The sequence below is a fragment of the Cucurbita maxima genome, unplaced genomic scaffold (genome assembly GCF_002738345.1).
Source record: "Cucurbita maxima cultivar Rimu unplaced genomic scaffold, Cmax_1.0 Cma_Scf00007, whole genome shotgun sequence".
In the NCBI taxonomy this organism is placed as follows: Eukaryota; Viridiplantae; Streptophyta; class Magnoliopsida; order Cucurbitales; family Cucurbitaceae; genus Cucurbita; species Cucurbita maxima.
Window position 1 is genome coordinate 1,749,469 of NW_019272023.1, and position 17,864 is coordinate 1,767,332.

General features: G+C 36.7%; 4 protein-coding genes across 9 annotated transcripts; 1 reads left to right on the forward strand and 3 right to left on the reverse strand.

Moving 5' to 3' along the window:
* Positions 1-107: 107 nt before the first annotated feature.
* Positions 108-3,033, reverse strand: LOC111481618 (F-box protein At5g06550). The gene is made up of 2 exons (XM_023127148.1): positions 1,625-3,033; positions 108-625 (listed from the first exon to the last, which is right to left on the reverse strand). Exons 1-2 carry the CDS (start codon positions 2,920-2,922, stop codon positions 385-387), a joined length of 1,539 nt encoding a protein of 512 aa, XP_022982916.1. The 5' UTR covers positions 2,923-3,033; the 3' UTR covers positions 108-384.
* Positions 3,034-3,988: 955 nt separating this feature from the next.
* On the reverse strand, positions 3,989-7,484 carry LOC111481620 (myosin-binding protein 7-like). Of its 3 annotated transcripts, XM_023127151.1 has the most exons (5): positions 7,250-7,484; positions 6,986-7,084; positions 5,190-6,789; positions 4,780-4,826; positions 3,989-4,418 (listed from the first exon to the last, which is right to left on the reverse strand). In XM_023127151.1, the coding sequence occupies exons 3-5, from the start codon at positions 6,567-6,569 to the stop codon at positions 4,319-4,321; spliced, it is 1,527 nt and encodes a 508-aa protein (XP_022982919.1). In that variant the 5' UTR covers positions 6,570-6,789; positions 6,986-7,084; positions 7,250-7,484; the 3' UTR covers positions 3,989-4,318. The 3 variants fall into 3 exon arrangements, with proteins under 3 accessions (XP_022982919.1, XP_022982920.1, XP_022982918.1); XM_023127152.1 differs by lacking the exon at positions 6,986-7,084; XM_023127150.1 differs by having other exon boundaries at positions 6,986-7,484.
* A 2,252-nt stretch (positions 7,485-9,736) lies between these two features.
* Positions 9,737-14,237, forward strand: LOC111481605 (suppressor of mec-8 and unc-52 protein homolog 2-like). Its single transcript, XM_023127129.1, has 11 exons — positions 9,737-9,948; positions 10,082-10,219; positions 10,326-10,375; positions 10,743-10,857; positions 11,169-11,217; positions 11,342-11,431; positions 12,227-12,295; positions 12,401-12,524; positions 12,782-13,137; positions 13,270-13,647; positions 13,828-14,237. The coding sequence occupies exons 1-11, from the start codon at positions 9,902-9,904 to the stop codon at positions 14,092-14,094; spliced, it is 1,683 nt and encodes a 560-aa protein (XP_022982897.1). The 5' UTR covers positions 9,737-9,901; the 3' UTR covers positions 14,095-14,237.
* Positions 14,238-14,375: 138 nt separating this feature from the next.
* LOC111481655 (probable E3 ubiquitin-protein ligase BAH1-like) lies at positions 14,376-17,307 on the reverse strand. 4 transcript variants are annotated; one of them, XM_023127197.1, is made up of 8 exons: positions 16,965-17,307; positions 16,663-16,823; positions 16,305-16,549; positions 15,935-16,195; positions 15,709-15,846; positions 15,038-15,096; positions 14,799-14,892; positions 14,376-14,740 (listed from the first exon to the last, which is right to left on the reverse strand). In XM_023127197.1, exons 2-8 carry the CDS (start codon positions 16,814-16,816, stop codon positions 14,501-14,503), a joined length of 1,191 nt encoding a protein of 396 aa, XP_022982965.1. In that variant the 5' UTR covers positions 16,817-16,823; positions 16,965-17,307; the 3' UTR covers positions 14,376-14,500. The 4 variants fall into 4 exon arrangements, with proteins under 4 accessions (XP_022982965.1, XP_022982964.1, XP_022982963.1 ...); XM_023127196.1 differs by having other exon boundaries at positions 16,648-16,836; positions 16,965-17,306; XM_023127195.1 differs by having other exon boundaries at positions 16,648-16,823; positions 16,965-17,305.
* Between the last annotated feature and the right edge of the window lie 557 nt (positions 17,308-17,864).

Consider the following 17,864-nt stretch of genomic DNA (forward strand, 5'->3'; position numbering starts at 1 on the left):
AAAAAAAAAAAAAAAAAAAAAAAAAAAAAAAAAAAAAAAAAAAAAAACTTCAACATAAAAAGAAAAAACGTAAATTAAAATTAAAGAGTTTCTTAACAAGCCATAACTAAAGCAGCGACCCCATTTTTTTTAACATTAAGATAAAATGAACGGTTTAAATGGATTAACATTAAATGTCAACACGAGTATAGTTCAACGGTTACAGCTTCTAGTCCTCCATCTCCGACCTTATGTGGGTATAATATTCTTAAACAATGCTTCATTACAAGTCAAAACTGTTGAAAAGGCTCATAGCAGAATGTTTCTTCCAAGCTACCTATTAAGTTCCAGCAAATGAATTGATAGCTTTGCTTCCCAAGCTGCTTCTCTGCTTGAATTTTGTCTTTAGAAAGAGAACTTGAAAGCGCCAGCGTTCGAATCTGCAACCGAGTCCCAGAAGGAAAGTTTCTTCTGTTCGGCCGCCTTCTCTGCAGCTTTCTGAGTCAACTGATCAATGGTTCCAGGGAAAGAAGAATCGATAGCATTTTTAAATTTATCATATAGATTCACGGGATCTTTTGTTCCAGAAACCAACATGCTTGCATTTGGTCTTTTAAGAAAATCCAAGACATTCAACAGATTTCTTCTGCAGATCAGAAATCAATATAAACATCTCAGTGCATGAAATGGAACTAGGCAAATGATAGAGCAAAACTATCCCGAAGTTTACTTATATATGAAGAGGTGCGAAGTAACTTAAAAGATCTCCCTCGGCACTAACTTACAGAAAGTGTAATGGCCAAGTCTACCATAAGCAGATAGTGTCATTTTTGGGATTTTCTCTCAAGGTTTTTAAAACATGTCTGCTAAGGAGAAGTTTCCACCCCCTTACAAAGAATGTTTCGTTCTCCTCCCCAACAGATGTGGGATCTCACAATCCACCCACCCCCTTCGAGACCCATCGTCCTCATTCGCATTCGTTCCTTTCTCCAATCGATGTGGGAACTCCCAATCCACACGAAGCAGTGTGTAAGCAAGGATGCTGAGTCCCAAAGGGGGTGGATTCTGAGATCTCACATTGGTTGGAGAGGAGAACGAAACATTCTTTATAAGGGTGTGGAAACGTCTCTCTAGCAGACACGTTTTAAAAACCTTAAGGAGAACCCCGAAAGGGAAAGCCCAAAGAGGACAATATCTGCTAGCAGTGGGCTTGGGCCGTTTGTACCCTCATTTCTTATTCCATTTGAAAAATAATTTACCATCAGACTTATCACAACAAACATAGAAATATGCCATATGGTCCCATAGAAATATGCCATATGGAGACATGATTTGGCAAAATATGCTTTTGAAACGGAAGTTAAGTATATCATATGCATGCTACTCTTCAAAAGAAATGACATGATTTGGCAATAACTATAGGACTTACAGAGGATCCTCCTCCTACAATGCCAGCTATAGGACTGAAATGCTTAATCATTCATATTAGTTCTAAGTTTCCTCGTTTCCTTGCATTTCTAGCCTCCCTTCCGACCTTTCTCACTCATGATTTATCCATGATTACAGGAACAGCGGGGTTGTTCTAGCCACTACAGGAGGCAAATTATTTACTTATTGTGCAAGTAAAATACAGGAACTTATTTACCTGCTGACATAATTCTGTGTGATGGCAATGGATTCCTCCAAGTTGATCACCAAATGCCACCATCCATTTGGCACAAAGATCACTTCCCCAGCCTTGCAGATGCACTCTATAGGCTTCTTTTTCCAAGTCTTCGTTGCAGAATAAAAGTTCATGAACCATTCAATAATTGAAACGGGGCAAGCAACATCAGCGCCGTCAGGGCTGGGGTGTACTCCAGGTGGAACAACATCAGGTGGAAACAAAACCCACTTCTTGGATCCCTTAATCACTGCATTCCAAGCTGAAGTTGAATTAGGATCTATGTGGAACGATGAGCCCGATCCCAATGGTCCGATTATAATCCATCGATGATCGGGCCTTTCCTTCCCCAAAACACCAAACAAATCTTCTCTGAAGTACTCTGGAACATCATACTCTGATCCCAATCTTGGAACCTTGTCTGCAAAATTTGGGTCAAACAGGTATAAGGGTCTCTCCTCTCTAGCCTGATCAGAGTACAAAAAGAACTCCTCAAGCTTCATATCCACAGGCCCAACTGAAAATCTAACATCACCACACAGTTGAATCAAATAATCTCTATTCCACTTTTCCCTTGCCACCCAATTATTCAAACATCCCTCCAACAGCACAGGCTTGTTTGGTTCTTCGAAGTTCAATATGAATTCTTCAACAGAAATCCCTTTTCTTCTAACAATGTTATCTCTTTCAAGCCACTCAGGTTTCATTTCAAGGTTAGCACAGAGCCAACTCTGAAAAAGATAATCAGAATAGAAATCCCTCACTCTCAAACCCGAAATGCCAATAACAGAATCATCAAATGAAGGATAAAAAGCAGCTAAATAAGTAGATTTCCAAGTCCTATTATAAAGAAATCCACCTTTAACTTTATCCAGCACAAGATTCCTCCAAAGAGTTTCATGATTGGCAAAAACATAGAACGATTTGCTCACACTAGCCAAAACCCCTAAATCGGTATCATCGAGTAACCCTAAAACATCAAGAACAAGCTCGTCAGTCAAAGTTTGCATGTTACCCAGACCTGTATTTCTTGTGTTAATGGTGCCTGAATCGAGATAGAGATTTCCTAATGGTTGGACGCCATGATTGGAAGATGTTGCGGAGGATTTGAGGCCGAAACCAAATTCCCCGTCGCCTTCTTTGCATTCACAAATTTGGGACTTTCTAGAATCGGAATTTCGATCTCGAGAAACAGCTTTGCTCTTGATTTTCCTGTCTGCAATTTTCTTGCTTTTCTTCCTCTTTAAGGCGCGGGAGAGCAAAGGTTTTGAGCTTAACATTTGCGCAGCTTTTCGTAGGTCTGATCAAAATGGAAGAAACTGAACTCTTTGCAGCCAGAATTTTCGCGGCACTGCCGGAGGGTTTGGGGTTTGGGGTTTTGGCGACGAAGGTTGAAGCCGATTTTGTATAGGACTATCTTATTTATTTGAATTTTCAACAAGGCAAATTCCAAATTAATGTAATTACAAACTATTTTTCCAATTCATCCAAATATTTCTAGTAGTGTTTCTAACCTTTAATTTTGTGTTTATAAGTTTTCAAATGTATCTATATTGAGACATTTTTTTAAAAAATTAAAACCAAAGTCATAAAAGCTTAGGTTCAAAGTGGACAATGTCATATCTTTGTGAAGGTTCGTGATTTGTAACGTGGCATTGGAATGTCCTTAACTTAGTTATATCAATAAAATTCTCAAATGTCGAACAAAAAAAGTTGTGAGACTTGAAAGTGTAGTCAAAAGAGACCCATGTGTTGAACAAAGGATGTACTGAATCATGCCTTTAACTTGGTCATGCCAATAAAATTCTTAAATGTCGAATAAAAGGTGTACTATGTTCAAGGACTCTATAAGTCTCCGAAGAGGCTATATGGTATAGTTTGTTCGAGGGGAGGATTGTTATAAGTTTATTTGAATTAAGGGGTAGGTTATAAGTTTATAAGGGATATATATCTATTGGTATGAAGCCATTTGGGAAAACCAAAAGCATAGTCACGAGAGCTTATGTTCAAAGTGGACAATATCATACAATTGTGGAAAGTCGAGGTTCCTAACATCGTTTACTCTAAAGAAAAATATTTAATACTTGTGTGGAACCGCAACACTAGAAATTTTCTCGATGAAATAGACGTATTGCTATCTCTACCCAAGATACGAGAAACTTTCACGTCTCATAAATTCGGTAGGCCCTCTCTTTAGACTGTCACAACCATGAAAGAACAAAAATTATAGGCCACAGGACACTTGCACAGCTCAAGGGAAGAAAGAACAAGAGATTTAATGTGCAGAGGGTAAGCGTAAGGTAAAGAATGCAACAAACTAGGCACCACAAGTTAAGATCTTGGAAATGAGAAGTTGAAAAGAAGGCAGCCATCGCATTCGCCCAAGTTCAATCTGAAATATACAGGCGAGTGCTATCAGATGATAGGTTCCTCGAGAAGAATTCGTAGAAACACTATGAACAAAGCATTCCTATATATCATATATGTGCTTTACAGATCAACCAGCAACACGATCGAACCACAAACAATGAAATAAACGAACAACTCGCACGCTACCCTTTTCTGCCGCTACAACAAATCCAGAAAAAGAAAAACCAAAAGAGAAATCGTATTCACTTGACATACACATAAACGGGATGTCGGGTTTGATTGGATATGAACATCAGGTGCGCGGTTTTAAACTTGTGTGCTAGAAAGACATCTCCACTGCCTCGCGTGTGTACCCTTTTCGAGAAGCATTAGCAAGCCAACACCGTTTGACAAACCAAACAAGTACCTGTAGTCCCATAAGAGAGATGAATAATGGAGGTAGAAACAGTACCATCACAGACATAACCGTGTTGGAAGACATAGAATGCATAAGAACGATGATATCTTTTGTAAGAATATTCGGGTTCACTTAATTCAACTTGAAAAGCTAACGAGCTAGAGATTTCCCACAATGTTGCTATTTCTACAAATCTACAGATTAAACAGCTAACTTTATCTCCCCAGTCCACCTCCATGGCAGTAATGTCACAGATGAACAAAAAGTTGGAACATATCGACAGAATTCAAGTGAACAGCTAAAGGATAAAGGAAGAAGAACAAGAATTGCCCTAAATTAGCTGTTATTTAGAATGGCAAGAAGTACTTACTTGCTTCGACGGGCTTTTCTTCTCCAGAAAACGAAGGATGCGATCCACTGCATTCATAAAAGGTGGAAGATAATTAGATGATGTAAGAGCAAAAGAAACATCAGAAGAAGGCAATGACAGATGTAATGTTTGTTGCTATAAAAAACCAATAAAGCAAACGTATCGTTCATAATCCACGATCAAGCAAGCATTCACCAAGCGTGTCAGGATTCAAATGACCAGAAAAGGATAAATACGGAATGAAAAAACACAACATAAACCGACCGAAAGAAGTATAAAGCATTCACACAGGAGAAATTGATAAGATAAGAAAGCTATTCGTGAAAAGTTTCAGTGAAAGCAGTTCAAGATCATAAAATGTATCAATATCTAAAGGCTTCATGTGAATAACATAAACACAACTAAATCACCTTACAAACTGCCATGAAAGAAAAGCTCCCTGGAACGGATGGCTTCGTCAAGACTACTTGCCTCTCTGGTGACATCCCCTTATATAGATGTTGAGCTATTTCTTTCAGTAACACCAGTTGGGCCTTATCGGTTCGCATTGAAATAAGTGCTTGTCTCATTGATTCTCTGTCAGCTTCAAGTGCCTGAAGCCTTAAATAAAGTTTCTTGACCTCAGGATCTCCAAAACCGACATGATTCAGTGACCCTCTGGGGGTTGTTAGATAGTCTTCATAAATGCCAACTGCTGGCTTGGACTCGTAAGAACCGTTATATGTTGCTCCGTTGTGAATAGAGTCAATGGTATAAACTCTATCACTCATGTCATCACCAACTTCAGATGCATTATCCATTTTCCTCAAATTAGAGTAGTCCTCACTCTGCGAGACGTGTTCCTTCTTGAGGCTTGATGTATGTCTTGGAGATTCATTCACTTGGGGCATACCTGTGAAGAAACTTGAATCATTGGAAAACTTACTGGAATGTCTAGGCTTCCTAGGAGATTGCCCCACAATCACCTTCTCTAAAACGTTCTTTGTACCACCAAAGTACTCCGCATCCGGATGATTGTAGCTAGAACTTCTCTCCAATTGGCTGATCCTATTTCCTAAATTCATTACGTGATCTCGATTGCGCGGGGTTTCACCAAAGGCATATTTCTCAATATCAGCAATATCGTTATCATGGTCCAAAGGACCTTGAGCCTCGTTTAAGTTGCATCTTAGAGGAGGGTAATCATACATGGGAGTTTCGCACTGAGCCTCATATTCCACAATATTCTGGCTACAACTTTGCTCACCCCGCTCACCATCCGCCTCATCTTCCGTTAGCCCATAGCTCATCATTCTATGTCTATATGCTTGTACCTCGCACGTGAGGGACTGAATAGCTTGCTCTCTTTTATATAACAAGTCCTCAAATGATGCAAGCTCTTGTTGATCATGTGCAATCTTCTCTTCTGCAAAGCGTTTGAATTGACGAGCCTCCATTTGGATCTCCGCCTTCTCCCTTTGCAACCTCAATATCATTGACATAGCCTCATTAGCAGCTGATGAAGAAGCATTCCTCTCCTCTTCAAGCTCAGTATACAAGTCCTGAATTGCTTGTTGTTGATTGTTAACCATCTCCCGCAACGCGTTGCACTCATTCTCAACTTGTACACGTACAACAGAAAAGTTATCCAACCCAACAATAGTGAAAGGGCTATTTGAATCCAATTCATCATACTTCCGTTTTACAGATCGAATCCAAGTAGTTAATGGCCCAGTAGATAACGAACAACTGCACGGGCAATTACAGTATTTCACCGAATCCAATGAAGCTGGAACTGCCTCCGAATCCATAAACCAATGAGCATTCAAAGTCTAAACAATTCGAATAGAAATTGCAACACAATTTGATTCTATTCTACAACTAAAGATGAATCCAAACAAGATAAAAATGACCCGGCATTGAAGTGCTCAAATCCACTCTCCTGAATTGTGGACTTCTGTATACAATTCTCTCCCCTCCTAACAACAGCTCTTCTTCCTCCAATATCAGAAACAAAGGAAACAAAACTACCTAATTGGGAAAATGAAATGAAGTCAGAACTTAATAATAAGAAATCATCATACCACTACAACAACCTAGATCAGCGAACAGATAAATCAATGAACGTTCACAAAAACGTCATTTCAGGGCCATTTTTTCCTCCATTTCAAAAATCATTTCCACAAAACCATAACACGAAACGAGCGAAAGTAAGAAACCTCCATACCTTAAAAGAGCTAAAATGACCGAAGAAGGCGTAGAAAGTGCTGACAATCACAAACTGTTCGTATTTTCCCGCGAAAAATCCATTTCCCCCAAACAAAATCTGATTCGAGAACGAGAAATTAAAGAAACTCAGCGGCCAAAACAACCCAGATAACAGAAAACGTTCCCCCACTTTCTTCGAATCGAAAAATCAAGCTTATAGCCCGTAAACAATAATTAAAAAAAAAAAAAAAAAAAACACAGGGGAACACCAAAGCTGGGATACCTTTTATGGAGGGAAACAGAATTTGGAGGGGAAGAGAAGAAGAGAGATTTGGAAAACCCTAAATTAAATGGAATTATTTGTTGTATCAGGTCTTTTTCAGTCGGGTTTCTCGATTTCAGCGATATTGTTGATGAGAGAGAAGAGAGAAGTTTGAGCAGAGAGAAAGAGACGCGAACGAGCGAGAGAGGGAGAGAGAGATGGACGGCCAGATTTCGGAGAGACTCGCCGATCCGTTAGAGGTTTGTTCGTCGGAGCTTTTATACCAACTAATTAATTATCTCGTCATTTCACTCATCATTTTCTTTTTGTAAAAATCTCAAAAATAATGTCTCCAATTACAATTATATCCTTCAATTTTACGTCTTTATAGACTGTAATTTATTACGTTTTTTACCCTTCAAAAATTACCCCAAATTTTGTATAAATAAATAAAGTTGTAACCATTATTTTATAATATTATTAAGGACTTAATTGTAAATTTTAGCTACGAACCGTTTGAATTAACAAAACAAGGAACGAGCGCGTGATTAGTACACTCATTGATCGTTTAGGGTACTTTTGCAGATTCTCTTAAAAATTTGTTAATCAAATATTTTATTTTTAGGAAATGCTATGGTTGCTTATTTATTTGACCATTATTAGCATACTTAAATTCATTAAACCTTCAAAAACTGTCAAATGGATAGGAAGCGTAGTCAAGGTTTGACCATAACAAAGATTACTTCGAGAATTCTCCCAGACCGCTCGAGCTTAGATTGAGATGGCTCGCTCATTTCCCGTTTAAATTTCTAAAAATCATTGTATACTTTTTAAATTAATTTTTAATTCAATTAAAAAATACCACATTTATATTAAAGTAATTGTCACAAATCTTTTTCGCGGGTGGTAGTCATGTTTATTATGACTTGCGAGCTTTAACGTGTACTTATAATGAAATTATTAAATCATAGGAAATTTTCAAATTCTTATAGCTACGAACCAAATCAAATATGGCGTGTTTGGCATTACCCCCATAATTTTCCATTTCGAATAAACTATATAATAAACAATTAAATCAATTAGTTCTAAAGTTGGTAGGAATTTATTTATAAAAAATATCAATTGGTAAAATAAATAAATTAATAGATTTCTAATTAAAAAGTGTAATTAAATGATCCCTTACCGATTGTCAGTCGATTTAATTATTAATTTTTATATACGTTATTTTTCACGAAGTTTATTTTAATATTAGTTATACAACTATTTTTTTTATTATTTATAATTAATATAACTCGATTTAATATTAATACTATTCAAGTATTATTATTAAATATGATTTTCTTTTATGTTATTTTTTGAATTTCGTTATTTATGGATGGAATTTATGAACGTCCCACAAACTTTTTATTTTTTTTAATAATCATTTGAAATATCTTTTTTTATATATAAAAAGATGATTTTAAATATAAAAAGATATGGCTAAAGAAAATTGTGGGACAGGTGTCTTCTTTATACAGGCTTTGACAGCACAATAACCGGGTGATATTTAGCTGGGAATAGTGGTTCTGTTTTTTATTTATTTATTTTTTTCATTTTATGGATTTTAAATATGTTTATAAAAAATACAGTGCAATTTCCAAGACCCATTTTGAATTTTTTTTTAAAATAAGAAAAAATTTCCAAAATTGAACTCATGCATTCAATATTTTGCCTAACTTTCAAAGATGTATATATTTGAAAAATAGAAACAATAAAAAATAATTATTAATGAAAATAGTGAATAATGCCTAAAATAAAATAAATCCAAACCCTAATTTTCTACCAATATTAATTACTATTTATTAATACAAATACCTACAAATTCATTATAATTCTTACGTTAAAATTTACAACTCTAATATTTTTCATAAATATTTTTATTTATTCAGCTAGCAAATTAAATCCGATACTAATTTTAGTAAAATTTAAAACTAATTTTATAGTTATTTAATTTTTTACTTTAAAAAGTTGGGCTAGAGGTAGGTATAGACTTCCCAGCGTACCAAAATGCCCCTGACAGGCTTCTCTATTAGTTAGGATTATGGGCCTCATACAAGCCCAATAAATGTTACTGTTTGCAAGTTGGGAATGGGTTGGGCTTCTCTAATAGTTAGGCTTATGGGCCTCACACAAGCCCATTAAGCCCAATAAATTTGCCTGTTTGCAAGTTGGGAATGGGTTGGGCTTCTTTAATAGTTAGGCTTATGGGCCTCACACAAGCCCAATAAATTTGCCTGTTTGCACGTTGGGAATGGGTTGGGCTTCTCTAATAGTTAGGCTTATGGGCCTCACACAAGCCCAATAAGCCCAATAAATTTGCCTGTTTGCAAGTTGGGAATGGGTTGGGCTTGTGGATGTCCTGAGCCCATTTTTATGGAATTCTTTGTGGCTTAAGATTTAATAATCGATAAAAATAAAATGACAAAATTGGGTAAAGCTAAAGGTGAATATTACAGTTTGTACCCTTCTTTCTCGTCAGTTCCCATCCGTGAAAACTCCCCAATTTCACTGATCAGAGGAATTTCTTGCACGGTAGCTTCAAATTTTGGGAATTTGCAAAACCCTAGCTTCATCCATTGGGATTTTAACACATCCTTGTTCCAGTTGGAGGCTACAATCTCAAAATTTGTGTAAATGAGTTCGGCAAAAAAGCATTACAAGGATAAATTTGCTCGTCACAAGTATAGCTTCAGTATCTGTAATTTCTGATCTTTTATTTGATTCTTCCATGCTATAGTTTCTTCTGGCCGAGTTTTTGTTAGAAATTTTTGGGAAATGGTATTAATATGCCTAATTCGATGCATAATGTAACAGGGAGGAGAAAACTGAAGAACCAGAAACGCCAAAATACAGAGATCGAGCTAAAGAACGAAGAGAAGATCAGAATCCTGATTATGAATCCAGCGAGCTGGGTTTTCATGCGGTTGCCCCTCCTGGGACTGTCGACATTCGGTTAGACCTGCTTCCTCCGTTTTCTCAATGCAATTTTCTTCTGTAATTTGCATGTTAAATATTTTCTTCTTACTTTCTATGCTCAGTGTTACTTCATTTTTTCCAGGGCGGCTGATGCACACAAGTTATCCATTGAGAAGAGCAAGTACCTTGGAGGTTCGTTCCGGTAGAATGAGGTTTTTCAGTTTGTGTTTTCTAACTTTGTAAAATTAGGAACTGTTCTTCCTTTGCATCCAATTCAGAATCGGGTGGATATATTTAAATTTGGGGTGGCGGTGGGGGGTGACTAATCAATAGTGTGTTCTACAAGTACAACACGCCCTTTCCCTTCTTGCTGGTCCATTAGCGATTGGAATGTGGCCTTTCAGAGGAGTTCTTAATCATTAATTATGCATTTGGAGTTGCTCGTACCTTGGTAATATTTATAGCTTTTTGGTTGAAGTCTAAACCAGGGGATATTCCCAAGCCATTATTATTGTTTTTACTTTATGTTGTATTATTTTTTTGAGCTGCTTTGATGCAGGGGACGTTGAGCATACCCACTTGGTGAAAGGTTTGGATTATGCCTTGCTCAATAAAGTAAGAAGTGAGATTGACAAGAAGCCAGATTCTGGGGGTGATGCTGAAGGGAAAGCTAGGTATCTGATTGCCACCGCCACCACCCATTGATCTCGATTGTTCATTTTTTCGAATACAGTTAAAGAACTTGATAATACTCGTCTTAGAATCTCTGTTCTTTTTGTGATTACTTCTCTATTTCATCTAATCCTCGCCTAATTTAGTTAAATATTTAGAAGATTAGGAGTTGATAACTTAATGATTTATGTGAGATAAGTGTGGCATTGTTCAAACTATCCATTCTGTTTGGACTATGATGTTTTTTTCAGCATTCTCTTTTCTTTTATTGTAATGACCATTGATAATGATTTTCTGAATGCTGATATTGCAGTACACCCAAGGAAGATCAACAAGTGTTGTTTCGCACTGCAACAGCAAAGGTGTATTTTAATTCTCTAAATATTAAAATTCTGTTAAATAGTGTTTCTGTTTCTTTGAAGATTTTGGTCATGCTTCCGTGAGCTGTTTGTGCTAACGATCTGTGGCCATTCTTCTGTATTTCAGTCAGTATACAAATGGATCGTCAAGCCCCAGACAGTTATTAAGTCAAATGAGACATTCCTTCCTGGTAGAACATCATTTATTTTTAACATGGTAATCAATGTTTTCCTTTTATCCTAGTTAGTTTGAATAAAGCTGTCTGAAGACATATCATAGCCCTCCCTCCATTTCAGCTGGGGGCTCATTTCAAAAGTAACAGGGTTTTCTTTGGAACTTTACCCACATTATTGTTTGTTGATCTGTGGTTAGTATGTGCTCAGAGGCTTTCTTCAATTTTTACATGCATGAGATCATTTGGATGGAATTGGTGCACATAGGTAAATTTGGACGAAGTTGAAGATCCAGTAATGTAATTTCAGATTGCACGAACAAGAGCGTAATTGCATTCAACAGAATGATTTTAAAAAAAATTATCTTATCAGTAAAATTGAAAAACAAAACTTCATCTTTGTTAACTTGCACCACCGTGTTATGTGGATGTGTAATGAAGTACTAGAATTTAGAAATATTTAGTAGTGATCTTGAATGTCTGGAAGAGTACATAAAGGTGGCTGGTTTGTGATGCTAAATCCTCGGAGAGAATCCTGTTAGAAACCACCACTCTCCATAATGGTATGATATTGTCCACTTTGAGCATAAGCTCTTATGACTTTTCTTTTAGTTTTTCCGAAAGGCCTCGTACCAATGAAGATAGTGTTGCTTACTTATAAACCCATGATCTTCCTCTTAATTAGCCAATGTGGGACTACTCTTTCAAGAATCCTCAACAAATCCTTGTTTGGTAGAAGGGGCATGAGTCAATATTTTATCCAGTGAAATTTATTCTCACTTGCTCGTGATGCTCTTACTGAATTTTACTTGACTACTTATCTGATATCTTATTCACAGGAGGGTGGATATTCTCATGATATTCCAACTACCTTGCATAGAAGTAAAGCCGACTGTCCAGTGCCAGAGGTTCATTTCTTCTTGATCTCTTGGTGAAATCCTTCTTTCCTCACATCATTTCCTCTGAAGTTTTGTACAATGCACCTAATTTTCATCATTGATTTACTGATGCAGGAAATGGTGACCGTCAATGTTGATGGTTCTGTACTAGATCGAATTGCTAAGATTATGTCGTATCTTCGTCTTGGATCCTCAGGGAAGGTTTTAAAGAAGAAAAAGAAGGATAAAGATGTAAAAGGTAATCCCTTTTCATTAATTAAATATCATAGGAAGCATGATTATTGTTCTTCAGTTTCTCTCATACGAATGTAGGTTTGTAATGAACCGGATTATGTGTGAGTAAAATATTTTATGTCGTACTTAGAGCATATACGTGCACATGGGCATAAAAAGTGCAAGCATTTAATGAATTTAGGCAAGCTAGTGGGATTTTGTTCATATCCCACCCCTGTTTTTACCTTTTAATTTACCGTTCTTTTTGTATTTTCTTTGCAGGGAAGATTTCAGCTATTGTTAATGAATATGTTGGAAACAACAAGCCATCAACACTTGATGCTGGTGTGCCAAAGAAGCAAACGGAAAGAGAGATGTTGCCCCCTCCACCTCCTCTCAAGAAAAATCAAATAGTTTTAAAGGAGAAGCAAGGACCAGTTGTCGCAAGAGTAGACGGAGATGATATTTTTGTCGGTGACGGCGTTGATTACACTGTTCCTGGTAAGGACCTGAGCCAGAGTCCTCTTTCAGAAGACATGGAAGAATCTCCTCGAAATAAGGAGAAACCTAGTTATTTCTCTGAACCTGCTTATGGTCCTGTCCCACCCTCTGGACCACCTCAGGAATGGCAAGAAGCAGTAAGTTGATCTTGTTTACTCGAAGATTCGTAACATCCTTTCAAATTGCAAGCTAATACAGAGTCATTGGATTCTTTGCTTGTTCCAGTTTTTAACCTTCTGTGTTCTTATCTGAGTTCAATGATGTTGCAGAATGGTTATGGGGTGATGCAACCTCAAGCGTTTCCTGCTGGCTACCAAGGAGAGTGGCAGGATTACCAGTATTCTGATCAACTGGCTTATTCTGAACAGTACCTTCAGCTCAACATGCAGGCGTATGATATGCAAACAGGAGTGCAACACGATCCCCACCTCATGACTCAAGAAGAGAAAGATAGGGGTTTAGGGTCGGTATTCAAGAGAGACGATCAGAGACTACAGCAACTGAGAGAGAGAGATGCACGAGAGAAGGATCCCAACTTCATATCAGAGAGTTATTCTGAATGTTATCCTGGATATCAAGAGTATAACCGTGAAATTGTGGACAGTGACAATGAAGATGACTTATCCAAAATGGACATGGGAGGCCGGGTAATTTCTTATCACTGCTTTAGGAATTGAGAGTACTTAAAGATCTTTATTTGAAAATATGCGGTTCTTTATAGGAGTCTGAATTAATTAATCCATTCTGATTTCGTCTTTGATGAAAACCCAATCGTATCGGTTTAGTGTACTGGGTTTGAATATTGACTTCGATATTCATATTTGTAGGCGAAGGGCCGCCTTCACCGATGGGACTTTGAGACAGAGGAGGAGTGGGCAAAGTACAATGAGCAGAAGGAAGCAATGCCAAAAGCTGCGTTCCAGTTCGGTGTGAAGATGCAAGATGGTCGTAAGACACGAAAGCAAAACAAGGACCAGAAACTCAACAATGAACTGCACAAGATCAACAAGATACTTGCAAAAAAGAAATTGGAGAAGGACATGGATGGGGATGATAATGATGATATACAACCGGGAAAGAAGATTAGAATTTGAGTTGATTGGCAATGGGAATGGGATGATCCTTAAAAGAATAGCTGGAAGGTATATAATTTTGAAAAAGGAAAATAAAGATGACACCACAAACTTGGTCTCAGTTTCTTTTAACCTTATTTAATCTCATTCTACAATTGTATCTTAAGGAGAGTGGATTCACCTAAAAAGTCATAAATTCAAATCTCTACTTTGTTTAATATTTTAACCCAAAAAAATCAAATAAAGAAACTCCCACCTAGAAGAAAAAGTAGGCACAGCAAATATAAATATAACCAAGCAAATATAAAAAACAATAATTGTTCATTCTTAAACAAATACCACCAAACCAACCACTAGATTACTTAATGTAATAGGTAATCATTACATAGGCACGATTTGAAGTGTGTTTTTGTTTCTTTTATTTATCTCAAGTAACTCGAGACAAAACCCAGATCAAATACTCCGCATCTGGAAGGGATAAGGAAAATGACAAAAACAAAGGCAAAGTCAATACTTTCTTACTCGAGAGAGTCCACATCCGTGTTTGCACGCGTGGATTTTTGGATTTCCAACCAGATCTTTTGCATAAACAGGCAGCAGCCAGGGTTATTTTCAAAAGAAAAGTTGCCACCACCAACCCCAGAATGGCAACAAATGCAGCAGCAGCCTGTTGTATAAGAAAATCAGATTGATAAAAGGTGGTACTGTAAATTTTAATAACCGACCACAAATCTAGTCTGGGAATCCCAGAAATCTTTGGTTTGCTTCAGCACCCTCGCTCGTTCTTCCGTCAGCCTCTCCTTCCAGTACCCTTTACACCTGAACAGAGTTGTTAAAACAATAAGTTGTATTTTCATCATGCCAACTCAACTAAAATTTACTACGTAGACATGCTTTTGTTGATACTATTATTAAATAAAAGCATAATGGTGACGGAAAGGAAAGAGGTTCCGAGTTTCTAAACCTTCTTTTCAAAAGCATATCCAGTTCCGTCATGTGCAATGCTTTAGGATATACCCCAGTCTGCATTAGAAACAAATAACAGTCATAATAGCTCGATTCTTTTGCCAATAGAACCTCTAAATTTTCATGGAGTAAAATATCTCACCAACATAAATGTTGTGTTGAGCGAGAGTAGAACATTCAAAAGGGATGAACTTTCTTAAACCATATCTAAGTCGTAGATAGAAGAAAAGGGAACTTAGATGAAATTCTGGATAACAGGTGACAGAAGATATTCTAAGCAAACAGGACAGAAGAAATTGTTATTTCTTGGTTTTAATTATTTTTTCATGACCTTCCTTCATGTACCTCTCTTTTCCTTTTGAATATGCAAGTGTTTCTCCATTTGGGGGAAAAACAGCTAAGGGATGTTGACTAATGGGCATGTAAATAGCAAGACTTTAAAAGCAAACTAGCATCAGAGAACATGTTTAAGCTAGGAAGAATTCAAGAACATGGTTGTATGAAGTAAAAAAAAAAAAAAAACATTGGAGATATTTCCACTTATCAAGTACTACATCAATTGTGGTTCATGACATTTAATTTTCTCCTGAATTTGTCTTTTTCTCAAACTTTTCAAATCTTAGCTGGTCATGAAGAATAATCTAATTGCTTCAAATACCAAACACAAACCTCTCTACAAACAGGGCATTTAGACTCCGGGCTGGCAGCCTTTGGTCCATCACAGATCATCGCGGAAGCAGCTAAACAAACACATGATTTGCAGAAGAGATGGCCACAACCCAAAGCATATGGATCAAATAGTGTATCCTGTAACATGATCCAACTTCAGAGGCTTATCAAATGAACTCCAAATACTGCCATCCCTCTGGATTACAGCCAAGACCAGAAAACTTACCAAGCATATAGGGCAAGTAAGATCATATTCCAATTTCATAGAATCTGGAAGCATCAATGTCATTTTTGGTGTGTCATCGACATCAACATCGACATCAAAAGAAAAGTGAGTGGAGAATTCTGAGGGAGAATTTCCATCACCGGGTCTTTTAAAATTCAAACAAAAAGCACCCAATTCTATAAGCCAAGGTGATTGCAAAAGCTCAATATGTTCAGCTCGCATTTTCAACTTAAAGTTCTTTCCGTTTACAGAGCTATGTACCTGTAGTCGATTATTTAAACACATAAAAATTATGTTCTTAAATTGTAAAAAACAAATTCCAATGTCAAATTCACAAATCTTCAAAATATTTATTTAGGCTGAAACTCACTTTATCGTATTTCTTAAGAATCTTTCTGATAGCAATAGCATTCATCGTAACATATTCAATCAGCATGCGGCCTTCTTGTATCATCGTCGTTTGATCAGTTTTAAAGCAATGAACCAATCGCGCCATGTATCTCTCAATTCCCCCAGCAACATGAAGATGAAGAAGATGTCTAACTCTCGTGCTGAAACACCCCGCAATATCCAAGGCTTCCCTCATCAACTCCGAAAAGAACAGCTGATCACACACTGCAAAGCCGAAAAATTCAATTAATTTCAAAGTCCAACAACTGATTAGAGAGAACCAGCTAAGAAGTCAGAAGAAAACGACGTATTGACGTTCTTACGAGGGCAAGACTTGCATTCACATTCATTGGTGCAAGAATCATTAAGTCTGCAAGTCCGACAACTCTTAAGAACCTTCTTCAGCCGCTTATACTCAACATGCGAACATTTGTCCAGGAACCACTCTCGATCTCCGTGCAAATATTCCATGAACGTCTCTCCGAATTTCATCTTTCACCTAATAGATAAAACTAAAAAAAATAAAAAAAAAACCCTAAAACACCTGAAAATTTTAGGGGAGATTCTGAGACCCATGGATTTGGGGGGAAAACAATAGGAATCAGCGACAAAAACAGAAATCGGGCAAAACAGAACTCACCTCAAACTAGAAGGAGACCAACCAAATCGAAACTATATAAGGAAGAAAAAGGCGTATTTTCGGGTCTTGTTTTATTCGGTTTCTTGAAATTTCTCTTCAGCCAAACGGAGAATGGGAAAGTTAAGAAGAGAAATCCGAGAAAATCGAAAGAGGAAACGAAAATCTTAGAGGGAAGGAGGGATGAGCAATGGAATTCGTTCGCCACAGAAAAGGAGAATTCGTTTCAAAGTAGAACGATGCCGCGCACTTTCAGCGGGTGCCGTGGTTGAAATTGGCGGCTGGTTACATGCAGAGTGCGGATTCCAAGTGTTCTATTGCTATTTCCCACTACGGTTTTTACTGGTAGGTGGTTGAATGAAAAAGAAAAATCCAATTAATCCCTTTTTTCCATTTCATAAAATAATATTTTTTATGTTAAATTACAAATTTATCCTCAAAATTTTTCCAAATACAAGTTTGGTAAGATTTCAATTTTTTTTAAACAGTGCTCCGTTTTAAAATAAAAACAAAATATTTAGTTTTTTATTTTTGATTTTTGATTCTTGATTTTAAACTTAAAAAAGATATTGATTTTGTTTATAAAAAAAAAAATGTAATTAAATTGAACAGAACACACAGACACGTGTCTTGTAAAGAAAAAAACTGACGTGTCACGTGACTCCCCATCCCACATGTAGCCACGTGGACTTTCCTTCCTAACATTCTCTCTGTTTTTTTTTTTTTTTTTAAATTCTTTTATTTGGTTCATCATGCAAAATCAAATGGTAAGTAAATATATTTTTTTTAATAAAATTTCAAAATATAGATATTTGATATCTTTATCTCTTTTTACCAAAATATGAATTTGGTAATTAAAACGTGGAATTTGCAAGATAACAAAGAACAATTTTTATTCCAAAA